The sequence below is a fragment of the Pseudophryne corroboree genome, chromosome 2 (genome assembly GCF_028390025.1).
Source record: "Pseudophryne corroboree isolate aPseCor3 chromosome 2, aPseCor3.hap2, whole genome shotgun sequence".
NCBI lineage: Eukaryota > Metazoa > Chordata > Amphibia > Anura > Myobatrachidae > Pseudophryne > Pseudophryne corroboree.
In genome coordinates, this window is record NC_086445.1 from 923,179,132 (window position 1) to 923,198,354 (window position 19,223).

The following is a 19,223-nucleotide window of genomic DNA, read 5'->3' on the forward strand; positions in this document are numbered from 1 at the left end:
TCTACATCAGGACCAATCATTGCAGCATGTGGCCACATATATATATATATATATATATATATATATTCCTAATGCTCCAAAGCTCTTCAGGTTATATATTTACTGAATACATGATCGAATCACAACTGCATGTATACTCCATTAGAATAGGTATATATAGGCAGAATGTTCTCTATAAAGGCAAGCGCAATAAGTGTGTATGGATAATAATAATTAGAGATGAGCGGGTTTGGTTTTACTCGGATTTACCCGAATCTCCTTATTGGCTAACGGACGTCACGTGTTTTGGTTAGCCAATAAGAAAAATCCAGAAAATAAGAAATGACGATAATTTTGGCGTAAAGAACCGAGGAAATCCGAACCCGCTCATCTCTAATAATAAAAAGTAAATAATTTGCACACATTATACAGGTTGAGTATCCCTTATCCAAAATGCTTGGGACCAGAGGTATTTTGGATATCGGATTTTTCCGTATTTTGGAATAATTGCATACTATAATGAGATATCATGGTGATGGGACCTAAGTCTAAGCACAGAATGCATTTATGTTACATATACACCTTATACACACAGCCTGAAGGTAATTTTAGCCATTATTTTTAATAGCTTTGTGTATTAAACAAAGTGTGTGTAAATTCACACAAATCATTTATGTTTCATATACACCTTATACACACAGCCTGAAGATCATTGAATACAATATTTTTAATAACTTGTGTATTAAACAAAGTTTGTGTACATTGAGCCATCAGAAAACAAAGGTTTCACTATCTCACTCTCGCTCAAAAAATTCCGTATTTCTCAACCTGTATTTGCTTTGCTCTATGGTTCTAAGTTGGAACCTTAAAATGATTTAGTAGGTAACATGGGCGTATCTGTAATGGGTGCAGGGTGTGCGGTGAACATGGGTCACTGAGTCCACACTGCACAAGCTGCACCCATTGATTATATTTACCTTATGGCGCCACTGAAAATTCACTATGAAAATGGCCATTTTCCCACAGATATGCGCACGTGCAGTATAGAAATCTCTGGTAAAATGGCGCTATTTTCCAAGAGATACACATATGCGCATGTGCTTTAGAGAAATCTCTGGTAAAACGACACCATTTTCTCTGACATATGATCTTGTGCAGTAAGGAAATCCCTGGTAAAATAGCGCCATACAGATGTGTCCTCATAGACTGTTGCTGCGATGTGCAGCGCGGGATAACGGGAGCCATGCATGTTTCTTGGATTTCTATAAGCCAGAAGTTTAGTGGGGTACTGACCTGCTCCTCCTACTCCGCCAGGTGCTACACCTCCAGTTCCAAATCCTGTTTTAAACACATAGAAAAGGATGCTGTCATCATTGGCGAAAAGCATGTGTTCTTACGTTAGAGCTAAAATTGTGCACAACAAGTATTGCATTCTACTGATTAGGAAAATAGAAGAATCAAAACATGGACTAAGGAAGCTGTTCAATCAATGTTAAATTTACTAAAGGTCGATTTTAATAGATTTTCAATCAATTTAAATTGATGTGATTCAGGGACTAAAACACACATTCTACATACTTACCGACTTTTGTTCTTTTCTCTCCGGGACAAGCCTGGAGAGCAGGTCGGCAAATTGCTGTGAATCATGCATATTTTATTAGGGGGCAGGGCCAAAATGAAATGCTTATAATAGAATCGCGTCACTAGGCCCCGCCTACCCCCTCTACACTGACTGCAGCTTCCCGGTATCATTCTCTCTATTCTGCCTACTTCACTAGGAAGTGGGCGGGTTTCGGGAGGGGTGCTCACTCTTCCGGTGTGTCTACCACTCCTTCCCTCTCCTGGCTGCTTATCCAGGTGCAGACAGGTGTGAGTGCCAGTGTCACGCAAAACTCCATAGTAAAATATACATGCCATACTTTCGGTGCAGGAGCAATTTGATTTAATGCAAGATACGCTATGCTAGCTGGTGTAGTTCTCACACTGCATAGGGCCCTTTATAGGATTCCAAAAAAATGTAAAATAAATAAATAATGCTCTTAAGATGCACTCACCTACATACAGCGACGGCAGCTGCTTAGTATGATGAATAAACATTCAGCCTTTAAGGTTACCAGTGATAAAGTCGAACCATGGTTCATCCCACTGACGTTTCTATAATGGGTGCAGTGTGTGCGCTGCACACGGGCCCCTGAGTCCAGAGGGGGCCCCCACCGCACACGCTGCACCCATTTTTAAAATACTCACCCCTCCAGAGTCCAGCGACGGCAAACACAGTGAAAATGGCTCACCGGCGCAGTAGAGAAACCTCAGGTAAAATGGCCACCACGCCACTTTCCTGGAGATCTGCGCATGCGCAGAAGAGTCTGAGCCCTCTAGTGCTCAGACTCTACAGTGCTCTGGGCAGAGAGGAGGGGGCCCGAATGAAGGAGACTGAACACGGGCCTCCTCCTCTCGTAAAGCACCCCTGGTTCATCCCACACAATGGCTGCCTTCAGTGGAGTAGGTAATGGGTGCACTGCACTTTGTATGCTAAATACATTTATAGAACTTTGGGGGAAATGTATCCTGCCTTCTAAAGAGTGGAGATGTCAGACTAATGGAGAAGTTGCCTATAGTAACCATTCAGCTTCTATCATTTTATACACTGTACTCAGGGTTGACTGGCTCACAGGGGTAAAGGGGAACCCCCTAGTGGGTCCCACTGCCTGAGGGATTAGGTTCCACACTGTGCACCTAAATTATATACAGTATGTTACATTATAGTGCACAAGATTATGGTGTACTTTCTATGGTTTATTCCTGTTACTAATCTGGTACATTATCTTGCATGTACAAGCAGTATTTACTATATATATATATATATATATATATATATATATACTTATCAAGGGGCCCAGTCCATGCACTCTCAAATGGTTAGCCAAGCCTCTATGGTGGCTGGTCACACCACTCTAAAGACTGACCACACCCCTAAGCAGGGGCCCCTACCACTGCATTCCCCTGGTGGCCCCTTCATGCCCCAGTCCGACACTGACTGTACTTACTAATGCAAGCTAGTAGTCTGTCAGTGATTTCAGCTTACCTGGATATGTCCCAGCACCTCCACCTGGATATGCCCCAGCACCTCCACCTGGATATGCCCCAGCACCTCCAGCTGGATAATATTGACCACCTACACCTGCGCCAGGGACTCCTGTGGGCAGAGAAAGATACACATTTGTTACTTTTAGAAGTTAGAGACACTTCCATATGCACATCTGGCAACTGTAACTTTTTCATAGGGAACCCAGAAAAGTCCCACCAAGCTATCTACAGCACTCAGTTTCTGCTCTCAAACATGACAGAGGCAGGTGTTGGAGTAGGCTGGATGCAGGCAGTGATTTCATGTGGGCTGCGCCAGCTGACCCAAAGGGCCCAGGAGCAAGAAACAGAACAGAGGATCCAGCAGGTCAGAAAATGTATTTGGGATTTTGTTGCGTTAATGTGACTTGTGTTGCGAATTAAGATGCGACTTGTGGTGCAAATGGAAGCATGATTTGCTTTGTGTAGGCATGCACCTTCTCAGGCATTATACTGCAAATTATAGCACATTTAGATTTCACATGTGAAAGGCACAACATTGACTCAAATCGCACACGCCACATTGCGACTAAATACACGGTTGAAAGACAAACACAAGAGAAAACGCTTCTTGGTAAATGTGCACTTTTTGTTCCAGTGATTAGGGGTGATTATGGGTGATTTCTAATCTCACCCAAAATCGATTCTTAGTAAATTTCCCCCAGTTGGCAATTTAACTCTGTACTGGGACACCTATGTCAATGTGTCATTGTTCTGGTACCCAAATGCCAGTGTACCATTGTTCTGCGATGCTAAGCATCAGTGTGCCTTATCCTGTGACCACAATTAGCAGTTTGATATTACTCTGGAACCCCAAGAGTCAGTGCACCAGTGTTCTAGGACCACAACTGTCATTCTGACATTGCTCTGGGTCCCCAAGTGTAAGTGTGTCATTGTTCTGGGTCACAGAGTGCCAGTTTACTATGGTTCTGGGACCCCAAGTATCAGTGTGCCATTGTTCTGTGACCCCATCTGCCAGTGTTACATAATTCAGTGGCAGCTCCAGAGGTGGGGCTGCAGCAAAGTCCAAAGTTCAAATAGGGGAGCCACACCAACTGAGTCAGTTTGGGATGCCAGTTGGTGGCAGTTGGTGTGCCTCCCCTATTTGAATTTTGGACTGCAGGGGGGCCTCACCTCTGGAGCCGCCACTGGTTCCATTGTTTATAGGACCCCAGTTGTTAGTGTGACAGTGCTTTGGGACCCCAAGTGTCAGTGTTTAATTGTTCTGGGATGCCAATGTCGGTGTGCAATTGTTCTGGTCCCCAAATACCAATGTGCCATTTTTCTGGTCCCCAAATACCAGTATGCCATTGTACTGGGACCACAGTTGTTAGTTCACCATTGCTCTGGGATCCCAAGTGACGGTGTGCCATTGTTCTAGGACCCCGCGTTTCAGTGTGCTATTGTTCTGGTAGGCCAAGTGTCTGTTTGCATTTTTTGGTGGGCCCAAGTGTCAGTGTGTCATTTTTGGCAGCTCCAAAAGCTTCAGTTTGATATTGTTCTTAGATTCCAAATACAATTGTCTATTGTTCTGGGATGGATAGTGACACTCAAGCCTTTTTTATTTGTTTAATAATGAAATGCATTGTAAGACTTTGTTGTTATTTCACATTTATAACAGGCTTATCTTGTAATATGTGAGCAAGTTCATGTACAGTAGAACGTTAGCCAAGAAGCGGGGATGGTCAAAATAATAGCACACATTCCAAGTATTCCGATAATTTTCTTTGTAAGTATGCTGATAGGACCTTGGACACGTTTTTGTTTGTTTTCCTTTCTTGGAAGCTATGAAGCCATACACGCTTATCAAATTAGTAATCAAGATGTCTAATCAAGCTGACATGAAGAACTAAGTAATGGCATCATATCTGTCAGTTCAGTTTTCATTCATTGTCCATGATGTAACTGGATAGCGATTGTAGATTAGGGGAGGGAGAGTGTGAGGGGAGAGGATTTGCACAGACATTGCGATAGGTCAGAAATTACTGTAGAAATTGATTGGGAAGAACATAGGAGCTGATGGAAAGTGAGCACAGTAATATACATATATTATATGGTACGTTATAAGAATATTAAAAGTCACTGCCTTCTGTGACCTTAAAAAATTGCATTTTTATACAGGACACAGAATTTTCAAAAAGACTTCCCATTCTCCAGTGATCTAACAGACTATAGAATAGTAGGGGTACACTAGTCTTTCTAATAATAATTTTTAATTTACAAAGTGAAGACATCTTCAGCAGCACTGTGGAAAGTAGTGCTGGGCAACATAGCTTTGCTGTAGTTTATTTTGTATGTGCATGGATGAGTGGATAGATGCCCCCAATACTTTATGCCAGTTCCATATTAAGGGCCACGTAGGCCTGGAGTTATGTTCAGGAGCCTATTGTGAGATATGGAGGTTGTGTGACCAGTGCAATGTGGGTGTGGCCAGTGCCATGTGGGTGTGGCCAATTATTTATGGGCGTGGCAGTGTCATATGGGCATGTACACCCCCTACTCTATCAGACCCAATGGCTCCCTATATATGTAAAGTGTAAAATGACATTACTTTGTGAGGAAGGTAGAAATACAATTTTAATACTTATGATTTATGACGGACCGTATGGCCAGCTGGTTTCAGGACATCATATTGCTGTTATGATGATGGGCCTATCTTTATATGGAGGCCTGGACCTCTATAAACCCAGAAGCCGTACACATTAGAAGATCAGTTCCGAGTGTAAATATTCATGCATACAGTGTTAATAAACACATGCAATAAAAGTTGGGATGTATTGCATAGAATATACAGTATGATACATGATATAGTCTACCTTGTGGGAGGAAACCCACCCATGCATGGGGAGAACATGAACGCTCCACACAAATAGTGCCTTGGTGAGTATCCAATCCAAAATCATAGTGCTGTGAGGCTGCAATGCTAACCACTACATCAACGATAATTTAAGAGCATGAAAAACCACAATAAGCATTACACTCACATGTTGTGTGACTAGGCTATGGTGATGTATTATAGTAGACATCATCCACTGCAGAGATATACAGCCCAACGCCTGTTTAGTGTCTCATATTATACACATAAATCAGACATTTTTGTGTTGTGTGTCTCTTTGATTTGAGAGATGCGCTGAACCCTGCTTCTCCCACAATAAACACATTCCTTTGGTGCAGCACACAGACAATTTGGAAAAGCTGTGATTAGTGGCTTTGTAAATCTATCCCTGTCATGATGCTTAAGTATGAATAATTACGGATCCAGTCCTTCCCAACAATTCTTGCTCTCTGATTTTTGGACGAGGGTCCGGATACACTGTTGCATAATGTTTTAGACCTGAAAGATTTCAATTGTAATGCAGAGTTATAGGATAATATCTGGCACGCTCCTATGTGTAACTTCTGGCAGTGGGATAGTTAATAGAAGAATGTCTGGCAGGTTGCTCTGCAGTGACTGCTTTAAAACAAATAACCACAGCCCCTGCATGAGAGGTGTGTGTTTGATTACTGAAGCCCTGGAGGAATTGAGAATTCCAGAACTGTTGATCTCAGCATGAGAGGAATTTGGAGAGTGCACAATATCTGATCCACCAGCGCCAGATCTGGTGTGTAAGGCGGCCGGCCGCAGGAGAGCACTGTAACAATACTGGCTTAGCTGCACTTTAGTAAACAAACTGCAGTGGGAGAGCCATGTTGTAAGTCCTGCCAGGTGGGCCATTGCAAACACTGGCAAGGAATGGGATGGTGGTTGCTCTTAGATCTAGCAATGTCCAAGGAACTAGAGTAGCAAATGGCCTTCAGGTTACGTCAGAGGTTCTCAAACACCCCAACGGTCCAGGTTTTAAAGATATTCATGCTTGTGCGCAGATGGTATAATTAAACTGACTGAGGTATTAATTAAGTCACCTGTGAATGGATATCTTTAAAACCTGGACTGTTGGGGTGCCTTGAGGACTGTATTTGGGAACTACTGGCTTAGGTGAATGGTGGCTGAGACTAGAGTGCGCACATTAATAACAGTATTTCCTGCAGGCAGAAAAGCTGTATGTAAGGATTTATAATTGTGCTACTGAGCTAATAACAATAATTATTATCAAATTCATTTATAAATCAGCAAGCTATTCAGCTCACCATCGGATAAACATGATATGCAATAAAAATGAGCTTATACAGTATAAATCTAAGAAGTATGTTGAATAGGGATGGCAATGGTTGACAACAATCAATGGGGGTAATTCAGAGTTGATCGCAGAAGGAACTTTGTTAGCAGTTCGGCAAAACCATGTGCACTGCAGGGGATGCAGATATAACATGTGCAGAGAGAGTTAGATTTGAATAGACCCCTAAGCATGTGGTCATGTAACTGCTGCATGATTGGACATAGATGCTAGGAAAGCTGTCTCTGGCAGGTTTGGAGGGTTGCTGCAACAATACCCTAACACAGAGGTTCTCAAACGCAGTCCTCAAGGCACCCAAACCGTCCGGGTTTTAAATATATCCATGCTTGGCCACAGGTGACTTCATTAGCACCTCAATAAATTTTATTTAACTGTCTGTGCTGAGTAATGAATATACCTAAAACTTGAACTGTTGGGATACCTTGAGGACCGTGTTTGAGAACGTCTGCCCTAACAGCTGGTAATACCTCACCCGCTTTGACTGCGGCTAAACTACTGTATCTATAAAGTGATGGTTGTCTATTCAAGTTACTTTTACCCCTATCAGACCTGGGAAATTACCAGGTTTAGCACGCTGGCATATTCCCTGTTCTGAGCTCCATGAACCTGGTTGGGAGAAGCCTGTAAGTTACTCACTTGCATCAACCAGTATTTGAATCCTGCACAAAGATAGAACCTGTAGAGAAGATTACACAAAATGTTTGATGTGTGAGGGGGCTGGCCATAAAGTACCAAGCCTGCATAGAATGATCTGTTGACCATAAAAGGCATCCCGAACATTACCCTCCTTTGCACTGCCAACCACTTAAGACTGATGCTGATGGAGGGCCAGTGATACCAGTCCAATCAACAGGTGGCCCACTGCTATACTGCTACCAGTGTTATAAGCCCCAATACACTGCACATATACTGTCCTCCACATACACATTTTGCAGAGTTAAATAGCTTGGTTGCATGCCATTAGGTATGCTCTTGCCAAGAGTCTGTGGAGTGAGCGGTCTGTGAACGACTACACCATAGACTGTCCTTTCTTGTACTGTATCTCAACTCTGTATAATGATCTTCAAAAATAAATCACATGGTTATTACCATGTTGTATTGGCAAGAATGTATGTTTGTCATCACATGTATGTATGGCATGACCAAATATGTTTAACGCTAGCTACTTGTTTGAGTTATCCTGCAAGCCGTGTAATTTGCAGGCATTTAAGGTACTGGATCAGTTTATTAAAGTAAATATTTTTTTCAGAAGGTACGTACAGAAATGTTGTAGATTGGGTTGATGTTGGAAAGTGTTTCTGACCGAGAAAAGAACCATAAAGGTTGACCTTGTGGAAGAGCAAATGTGTTCTCTACAACTTGTTCTTACCGCTTATCCTGCAATCACAATGGTATTAGCTGACTAACACTGCCTGCTGCTGTCACAAGCTGCATAAAAGGGCTTACAGGAGACGGCACTGCAAGCCCCCTGTGCCCATAATACCAAGCCCTCCTCTCTGGGGCAGCTGTCCAGGGTTCTGACACGTTACAGCTTACTGCTGCAGCTGTAATCTTCTATGTAGGCCTTTTGAAATAAGCACGGCAATGATTTATTGTGCCAATAGATGTACTTAATTATCTCAAATGACCAACAGTTTTAGACTCTGTAACTCTTAATGGTACAATAAAAATTCTGTCAAACATGTTGTCAGTTACATCACTTGATATGGCACTGTTGGAAAAATCAAGTTGTGTTCCGCCTACCCTGAACCTCTCCATGCTTCCCGTGCAGTAAGCCCTGTGGAATGTGGAAGAATTACTTACTCTTTTTGGTTGATACTTGAGCAGTGCTTTTACTTGGATTTACTGTAGGACAGCTATGTTTACTCAGATATTGTTTATTTCACACAGCCATATATCTGTGAAAGCCTGTCTCACAGTCATAGTCATGGGTTTGGATCAATAAATAAATTATTCTCTTAACAACAATCCGTGCTACATCTGGGATTTTTGCCCTTTACCCAACTTTGTTTTGTGCAATAGCCAGGTGAAACATCAGGGTGGGAGCAACTTGTGATTGAAGGATAGGGTATTTATATCACCTTCCAGAGGTGAAAGCAGAGACCCAAATTAACTGCTGCCTCATGGATGCTTACAGGTTGATTGCGGGTCTCTAAGCTCTTGACACTTAACCACAGATAAAATACTACATGGTACAATCCACTCGTACTTGAATCTGATTGGCTGGTACTTTTTCACTCTCCATTTTATCACTTTCCAAGCAATGATGCATCTGGCTCTGTGTATGTTAATTTAAATTAAATCATGGTGTTTTTGCACATAGTCAATGTTGCTGGCCAATTGATTAGTTTATATGGATTTCATTAATTTTCTAAAAGTTAAGAGCTGTTTTCTGCAGTTCTGGTGCATGGATGACTGTGATGGAGTAAACAGGGTCTGATTTAGAGCTGGATGGAAGTTCAATGCTGCATGCATGCAGCATTGAATTTCCATCTGATTAGAAGAGGGACATGCAGGAGACTTCACGGTAGAAGAGACGCCTCCTGCATGTAACTGCAATCCCAGCACTGTGACTGCCATCGCCAAGCTCCACGCAGGTGGTCAGTAAGCCTCAACTTGCAGACCTGGCCAACGGAAGCAAGGACTGCAAGGCCAGGAAGTCTGTGTGGCAACACGCAGTCCCTTGGTTTTCCCCTCCCAGAAAATGGGGCCAACACTCCCCCGTTTCAGGAAGGCAATCCTCCATCCTTCCCCTCCCCACCCACTTAATGTCTCTGCCTGGAGGGGAACTATGGGTGTCATCACAAGACCTGTACTGCACATAAGCAGAACAGACCTTGTGCATCCACAGCTAATCAGTAATCTGCGTGGAGAACATTACCTGTGCCAACCTCGGAATCAGGCCCTAAATGCTGCTAAAATAAATAGCAACTGACTTTTGCCGGTAATTCTTTTGATGTTAATTGTTCTACATCTTCCCTATTCTTTCTATGCCCACTCCTACTGTTTTCTCTCTTCTCTACAGTATCCATCAATCACCTCAACCTGCATTTGCAGTACATACCAAACAGGGGTGCCTGTCAATTGATGGTACTATAGGGGTGACCAAGTGTGAAGTGCCTGTGCTTGCGTCATTATGATAATCAGGAAACCTTATAAAGGTGGTATGCACCTCTGAGGGGAGTGGCTGTCACCAGGCCTGGGTCCCTCAAACAGGCCCGACCCTAGGCATTGTACCCTCCCCGAACCCTTTTCAGCAGCCCTGACACCAGCAACAAGTGGCTGTAAGTGGCAGGATACTCTGCTGGATCACACTGAGGAAATATCTGCAGGACACTCAACGGAAGAGTCATAGCAGGTGTAGAATAAAATAATAAGCTCTGCTAACTGTACACAGAAAAAAAATCCTCTATTTGCTAAGATGGGAGTTCTATTTAAGATGGGATGCTGCCCATAGCAACCAATCAGATTCCAAATATTATCTTCTAGAAGGTGCTAGATAAATGAGACGTAGAATCTGATTGGTTGCTGTCGGCAACATTCCATCTTAAATAGAACTCCCATCTCAGTAAATTTATCCCTAAACGTCTACATCAGGCCTGGCCAACCTGTGGCTCTCCAGATGTTGTGAAACTACACATCCCAGCATGCCCTGCCATAGTTTTAGCATTCCCTAAGAGCAAAACTGTGGCAAGGCATGATGGGACTTGTAGTTTTACAACAGCTGGAGAGCCACAGGTTGGCCAGGCCTGGTCTACATTCTTGTCTCCTACACCACTAATGTAGCAAGTATGCACTGAAATGTATCATTGCAATGTATATTGATGTATACTGTACATTGCAACGGCACTAGTGATGTAGGAGACAAGAATGTTGAAGTTTAAGGAGGAATTTGCTCCTTGTACAGCTGCAGAGAAAGATGGGACATAAAGCGGCTAATGCTTTGCCTCTTCCTCAGAGATTGATTTTGGCTCATTTTCCATGTCTGTCATAATAATGCTAGCAAAAACTCAAACCAGGCATTTCTACTTTGGAGGAGCAGCAGGCAGCAGCGTGGACTGCAGGTGCTGCCAATTAACCAGACCCCTCTGGGATAATATAGCTCTGTAAAGGACCTCCGGAGTGTTCTACCATTAACCCACAATGTCATTCAGGGCAGATGTATACAAACGGGAGTCATTTGTGCATGTACGTCTTTGTAAAAGCTATATTAATAATAGCCCAGCCGTTTCTATTGACATGCCCAACTGAATCCAGGAGAAGGACTCCTGACTGAATGCTTCATGCTATGGTCGGCCACCATTCCTGTAAAGCAATGAATGCTCAATTTATTGAACCCCTTGGGTTTCCAGAGTTTTACACTAGAATATTATAATGTCTGACTTCTTTTTAATATTTATTTAATCTGAACTTTAAAAAATCTCCAGTAAATAGCTGTCTGCTTGGTCCCTTTAAGGCAGGGATTCTCGATTACAAGTTGAGTACCCCAAATAGGTCGTGTTTGACAGTATTTTCTGTGCTTGAGCATAAGCAGTAGTAGCTTAGCAAATGTATGAACAAGGCTACATCTCACTGTTGTCCACATTTTGGGACCAACAGAGAATTTTTTTCAATGATGAACACAGCTGCATTTTCATGGCCAGGTGCTGAACAGATACATACATATTGTGTGTTTTTTCTTTTTTTTAAAAACAATGTCCATGTGAAATCCAGAGTTGAGAACCCTTACTTTAAAAACCAGGCAGGATTTAGGAGTCAGCCCACCCCTAGGCATAACATTATTGGCCATTCCCCAAATCCCATCACTGTTTCCTCAGCCTTTTTATGTCGGGTCGGTCCTGATGTCTCCTTATAACAAATGCTGCCCCAATCTTGACGCCCCCCTTCCCATACCCCCACACAGAGCCGGCCATAGGCATAGGCAAACTAGGCAATTGCCTAGGGCATTTGATTTGCCAAGGGGCATCAGCAGCTTCTGCTGATTAAAATGATATGCGGCATGACTATATTCTGTGTGTAGCATTTCATATGCAGATACAGCCACAGTCACACACAGTATATAGGCATACTGCATATAATTTTAATCAGCAGAAGCTGCTTGTGCATCCTAGCCACATAGCAATGCAAATAAGATGCATTTTCATTAAAAAAATGTGCCCGACGTTAGCACTGAGGCAAGATTTATGAGGACACATCTGTATCCAGGCAGAGGTAGAGGTCACAGGTCACAGTGTTAGTGGCAGTGTGAGTGCTGTGTGCATGTGAGTGGGTTGGTTGTGCAGCAGTGTTCGTAATATGTGTAAGGAGCATAATGTGTGTCATGTAAAAATGCATTAATAATGTGCAACATATGTGTAAAGGGCACTATGTGTGTCATCATGTGTATAAGGGCATTAATAATGTGCGGCATATGTGTAACGGTACTGTATGTGTGTCATTATGTGTATAGGGGCACTAATAATGTGCAGCAAATGTGTAGGGAGCACAATTTGTTTCATTATGTGTATAAGGGCATTAATGTGCAGCATATGTGTAAGGGACATTATGTGTAAAAGGGCATTAATAAAGGTTGTCATAATGTGTAAGGCGCATTATGTTTAGAAGGACATTAATAATGTGTCTCATATGTGTAAGGGGCTTTACTGTGTGGCATTATGTGAATAAGGTGCTCTACTATGTGGCATTGCGTATAGAAAGGGCACTACTGTGTCGTCTAATGTGAATAAAGAGCAATAGGGTGTGGTGTAATGTGAATAAGGAGCAATTCAGTGTGATGTATTGTGAATAAGGGGCTCTACTTTGAGGAGTAATGTTTATAAGGTAAAGTGATACTACTGTGGAATGTAATATGAATTATGGACACTATCGCATGATCAAATGTGAATAAAGTTGCAGTACTGTGTGGCGTAATTGGAATTGGGGTTACTATTGTGTGGCCATGCCTCTTGCCAGCAAAAACACACCCCTTTTTGGCCTGTGCGCCAAATGTGCGAACTGTTCCTATTTAAAATATAGGGGGTACAAACACCAAAATAAGGACTGCTATGGATGAGGGGTGGTGGTGCTGGGAAAGAGGTGCAAGGTCAGAGGCGGAACCAGTGGTGGTGCTAGGGGGCACCAGCCAAAATCTTGCCTAGGGCATCCTATTGGTTAGGGCCGGCTCTGCCCCCACACACCACCTGCACCAAAATTGGTCCATGGCGGCAATTTAATTCTGCGGGAGGACCAGAAATTCCCAGTGTTCTGTCCGTTTGGTCGGCAATTCGTCACCATCAACATAGCAGATTTTCCTTGCATCCCCGTAGAGATTCAAAAGAAAATCTGCAAAGTTGGACTATTGTAATTCTAAGTGATATGCGCTTACCAAGAATGCACAAAGATCACAATTAAATTGCCCCCATAAGTCTGTAGAGAGTGAAGAATAAACACTTTTGCAGTATTTAATTTGTATTTATGTTGCAGTCTTTGTTCTGTACTCCTTTACACCAGTAGCTGTTAGTCTTATACTCAAGCTCTCCCAATCGTGGGCACTAGATCAATGCCACATGCAGTTGGTCAATGTTGCCTCTGAGTCCTACAGTGCCTGCGTCCCGTCCTGATGGTTACTGAATGGAGGAGCAAAATGGATTTGGAACCATGAAGTGTGGATTTCAGTGAGCATTCATGATAGGTAGCAGAGAGGATGGCTTACCTAAGGTGGGCGTATTGGTGCAGTTGTGCTGACACAAGACACCAGGGGCCTAATTCAGCATGGATCGTAGATGTGCAAAAAATCGCACATCTGCGATCCATTACTCTGACATGCGGAGGGAAGCCCAGCACAGGGCACCTCCGCCCCGCATGCCGGATCCAGACCCCTTTCCCCACACACATGCAAAAGCATTGCACAGCGGCGATACTCTCGCATGTTTATTGTTTAGGGTTGCCCTCTGCCTACCCTCTGCCTATGCAGCCAAGCTGTGAAGGCAGATGGCTACCCGCCATGTTTTGGGTCGAAGGGCCTGTGTGTGACTTCACGCAGCTGCTGCGGCCCGTCCTGCAAATGGTCCGGACACAACTGCGCTGTCCAGACTGCTCCCCCCCAACACTGCCGCAATGCCCCTTAAATACCACCATGGTGCCCCCTCCCGCCCTGCCAACGCCTCTGCCTACCAATCAGGCAGAGGCGTTCGCAGATGTGAGATGCCGTTGCATCTTACAGTGTGCACACATGCAGTGTGGTTTCTGCGTGTGCACACACTTCACAGAGCACCACCATGCGAACGCTGCAGCAACAGCATTCCATGCTAAATTAGGCCCCATATTCAGATGGAGAAATTGTACCTGCCATAGGGCTGATGGTGTGACTGACAGTACAGGAGGACAGAGCTAAATATGGCGCATCTCAACACAATGGCAGCCATTAGTCATGAGAATAAAGCCAATGAATTACCCAGGAACTGCGTTGTGGTAATGGCATTGTGTATGTTTTGTGCTGGAAATGGAATTGCTTGATTCTCAACTTTAATGGTTTGGGTAAAGTGTACTGCTCTCTAATATAACAGCTTGGGTTTCTTTCAGTTTTATGTGGTGAAGAAATATGTGTAGACTAAACTTGACTAGGTTTACTTTAAGCATGATAAATCAAGTTTAAGCTTTAAAAAAAAAAAGAAAAAGAAAAAGAAAAAAAAAGGCCATGGAAAATTATTTAATAGAAATGTCTGGCCAGGTTTTTAAATATAGTGCTACAGTACTGCAGCGAGACTCTCCAGACTAGATGATTTAAACAAAAACATTTTTCACTTATCTTTGGTGCTCTCAATTTATTATGTTCTATTAGCATTCATGGTAATGATGGAACACTGTGGAATTTGTAACTCTTCACTGAATCAAGTGCATGCAGATCAAGCTACAGTATTGCACAGTTTGTGCATTAAAGGAGCAGTAAGCCAAACACTTTGGGGGTAATTCAGGCCTGATCGCGTTGGTACGTTTTTTGCATCCCTGCGATCAGATAGTCGCCGCCTACGGGGGGAGGGTATATGGTGTGTGTAGGTGTGCGTTCGCTTTTGTAGGAGACCTGCACAAACATCAGTTTGTGCAGTTACTGCACTGCCCAGAACTTACTCAGCCGCTGTGATTGTTTCATGCTGATTGGGGCCGGAGCTGACGTCAGACACCCTCCCTGAAAACACCTGGTCCCTCCTGCATTTTTCCGGACACTCCTGTAAAATGGTCAGTTGCCACCTACAAATGGCCACTTCCTGTCAATCACCGTGCAATCGTTTTTCTCGCACCATCCCATCACTAGGCACTGATACCCGGTGCTGTTGTGCGCCGTTCCGGTCATTGCGATGCATACGCATGCGCAGTTCAGATCTGATCGCACGCTGTGCGAAAACGCACAGCAGCGAACAGGTCTGAATTACCCCCTAAGATAGCTAGCAGTAACACTGCAAATATATGTAGCTGTATGTGAATTTGTACATTGTCATTTGTACATTTTCATTAAACGACAACAAGGTTTCAGTGCCACCACAGGCTTTTAGAACTGATCATACTGGCATGGAAATCGGTGACAGTGGTGGGCTATGTATTTCCTGATTACACCGAGCTCCCCATCTTTGCATTTTTGTGACTAGTCTAACAATCTAACAAAAGACTTTTAGCTACAGTAGTGTTGACATGTTATAGGGATGTGCAGTTGCAACAAGATTGCTCTTATCACTAGCACCCTTCCCCTAAGGCTGTTGAGAGGCCCTGCTATCATCTTTAATACTGTAGAACAGAAATAGCTGGAAACATACAACAATCGTTTGGCCTTTGTTGTATAGCACATGTAACTAGAATAACAAATATCACTATGGGGAACAGTGGAACACTTACATTGCCTTTTAGTTTATCTACACTTTGGCCAGTCTTGCTACTCAGCTGCTTGGCAGTCAAGCTGTTCAAGATCTGGCAATTCAGTGCTTGGGCTGAGTGGTCGGATCACTTGTGTCTTACACTGGTTCTTACTAGTGATAACTGTATAAATAGGCCGATTGTAGTCCTCTTCCAGCTGCACATTCCAACTGGCCAGTAACAATATGATCAATTTTGCTTGGATTATTTTTGGGCACACACACCAATGTATTAGGCTAATTGGCTGGTTTCGCCAGCTACACTGCAGTATGTGTATTCATCTTATGTAAGATTACTTAACACATTAGATAACCTGGCAGGTGAGACTAAAGGGTTGTTAAGGGTCACATTGGCCCTGGACTGGAAATAGTCAAGGCCTGTTATGTGAAGCAGAAGAGGTGTGACTAGTGCTGTGTGGAGTGGTCAGTAGAAAAATTGCATCATTTAATGAAATAGAAATACAATTTTAATACTTGTGATATATGTCTGACCGTGTGACTAGCTGGGTGGTTAGTCATAGGGCCTAATTCAGACCTGCTCATTGCTGTGCGTTTTCGCACAGCAGCTGATCAGGTCTGAACTGTGCATGCGCTGGCGCCGCAGTGCATCGGCGCATGCCAGACAGCCAACGGCTGTCTCAGTCCTGTGATCGCCTCAGTCTGATTGGCAGCCAGAGGCGGGCCGGCGGCATTTGGCTGCCATTTAGGAGGCGTGGTCCGGGCAACACAGGCGTGGCCGGACCATTGTGGAGTTGGGCTGTGGTCGCTGCGTGACGTGACACGCAGCCGCTGCAACCTTCACAGCAACAAGTAGCTCCCTGCCAGTGCGCAGGAGCTATGCTGGCAGGGAGTTACTCCTAAAGTACAAAAGCATCGCCGCTGTGCGATGCTTTTGTACTTGTGCGGTGGGATCGGGCCTGACATGCGGGGCGGACTAGCCCTGTGCTGGGCGTCCCCCCGCATGTGTGTGTGACTACAATCAGCGTCTGAATTAGGCCCATAGTCATGTTCTCAAAATAATGGGCCTATATTGTTGCGGAGGTCTGGAACTGTAGCTCCTTCCACCCCACTGTTAATATGGGCCTACAAAGATTTTCAACAGAGCTCTATAGAGGTTATTCCCGAGAACACTTTCAAAAAAGCTATGGACTGCTGTGTAGTACCCTCATTTAACCTGCATGCTAGGTAACAGTCAGCTTCAGATAATAACGGTAAGAATCCTGGGATGGTACTTTATTATTTTATAGGTTCAGGGAGGAGGACCATTATACGAGGAGATAATCCTTTTAGGAGGAGATATTGCACAGAATGTTCAATGCTCTAACAATCTAGCAAGACTTATTTTAGTAAAAATGGGCAAAGCTCACCACACAACATGCATGTGTTTCCAGGGGTAAGTCACGTGTGGCTGCCATATTTGAACGGCCCCTTAGTAAGCACTTTTTCTACTCATTTTCATCTGACCTTTTATGTTCCTCATCATGATGCTGTGTTTTTGCTTAATTCACCACAGGGGCGGATCCAAGGGGGTAGGAGATCAATGCGATTGCCACCTTCCCCCTGTAACACTACTCAACTGTCCACTATCGGTGGCCGCTGTGTAACAGTGCAGCAGCACATCATGCAGGGCGAGAGAGGAGACTGCTGCTGCTGCAACAAAAGTGCACATTGGGTTTACACACTTGAAAAATGTGCAAATTTCAGTAACTACCTTTGTTTTCTGTGTTAAAAATATATCGCTCTGTAGTCCTTTCCACTGGTCAGTACAACCCCTAGACTTCCTGGGCACACAGCATCAATAACTGTCTCTTGGGGCAGTCATAAGGGTATACCAATATTGCCATAAGTGTTTCTCATGTAGCCACGAGTAACCGGACCTGCCCCTTCAGCAGTGCTCCATAAAGTCTGCCTCAGTATTCACCAAAGGGTATAGGGGGTCATTCTGACCCGATCGCACGCTGCGGTTTATCGGGTTACATCGCGTCTTGAGAAGGAAGCAGTCGCAGAGCGGACCGCAAAGAGGATGGACAGGAAGAAGGCGAACCTGGGAGTCACTGCAGCGTTTCCAGACGTTTTCGGGGAGTGGATTTGAAAATGCAGGCGTGTCCAGAAAAGCGGAGGGCGGATGTCTGACGTCAAAGCCGGCTCCTGCATCGCTGAGATGGTCGCACAGGGTAAGTAGGTATAGGGCTGGTCTACTTGTGTTTGAATTTTTTTTAGCTTAGCAGGGCTGCACAAGCGATTGCAGCCCTGCTAAGCTAAAATACACTCCCCCATAGACGTGTACTAGTTGATCGCCGCAGCAGCAAAAAGTTGCTGGTTGCGATCAACTCAGAATGACCACCATTGACCAGACCTCAGACACTTGGCCACACCTCATGCATGTAGCCTAACATGCACTAACAGTAACACATTAACAGTGCAATGTGTTGCACTAAAAGCATGGCAAAGCATAATCGGTCAGTAAGATCAAGATGCCAAGCACAGGGGGGAGAATTTATCCCATAAGATGGGGAAATAGTTGCAACGGTTGATACGTTGTCATAGAGAAGAACATTTTTGCGGCTCATGAAACTGCTATGGTGCTTTGCAGCACAGCGAGTCTTTCACAGAGATAAAAATGTGCCTTAATGAATACACTTTATATGGCTTCATATCGATTTCTGCAGGCTGTTATGAGTTGGAAAATAACGGAGATAATATGACTGAGAAACTAATGTGACACAGAGTAATTCTAATGAAATGGGTACTCCCATTATGGGCACTGACTGAAGATGAAGCAAGTATTGCTATGATACCCAAGTATTATGTTGGTACTTAGGGGAACCCATCACAATTTGCTACAGACTTGTCTAGTTACTCCCCTGGTTGTCTTTCCAGCATGGCTGCCATATGAGTGCATGGTATAATATACTCCAGTACATTTTTTACACAATGGTTATGGAAAGGTTAAAGTACAACTCCGGCATATGTAACTCATTTACTCTTGTGTACATTTGTGTTGCTATCAAGTGCAGGAAAGGAAATGTCTGCACAGCTTAATGCTGCCACAGGCTTATATAGA

General features: G+C 43.8%; 1 protein-coding gene across 6 annotated transcripts in view; it reads right to left on the reverse strand.

Moving 5' to 3' along the window:
• The window catches only part of ELN (elastin), a 93,618-nt gene that overhangs the window by 66,398 nt on the left and 7,997 nt on the right, over positions 1 to 19,223 (reverse strand). For all 6 annotated transcript variants that reach the window (XM_063956176.1, XM_063956178.1, XM_063956179.1 and 3 more), the window contains exons 2-3: positions 3,065 to 3,175; positions 1,273 to 1,317 (exon numbers count right to left, since the gene is read on the reverse strand). In XM_063956176.1, the coding sequence (XP_063812246.1) occupies positions 1,273 to 1,317; positions 3,065 to 3,175 (156 nt within the window). The remainder of the gene's footprint in view (positions 1 to 1,272; positions 1,318 to 3,064; positions 3,176 to 19,223) is intronic.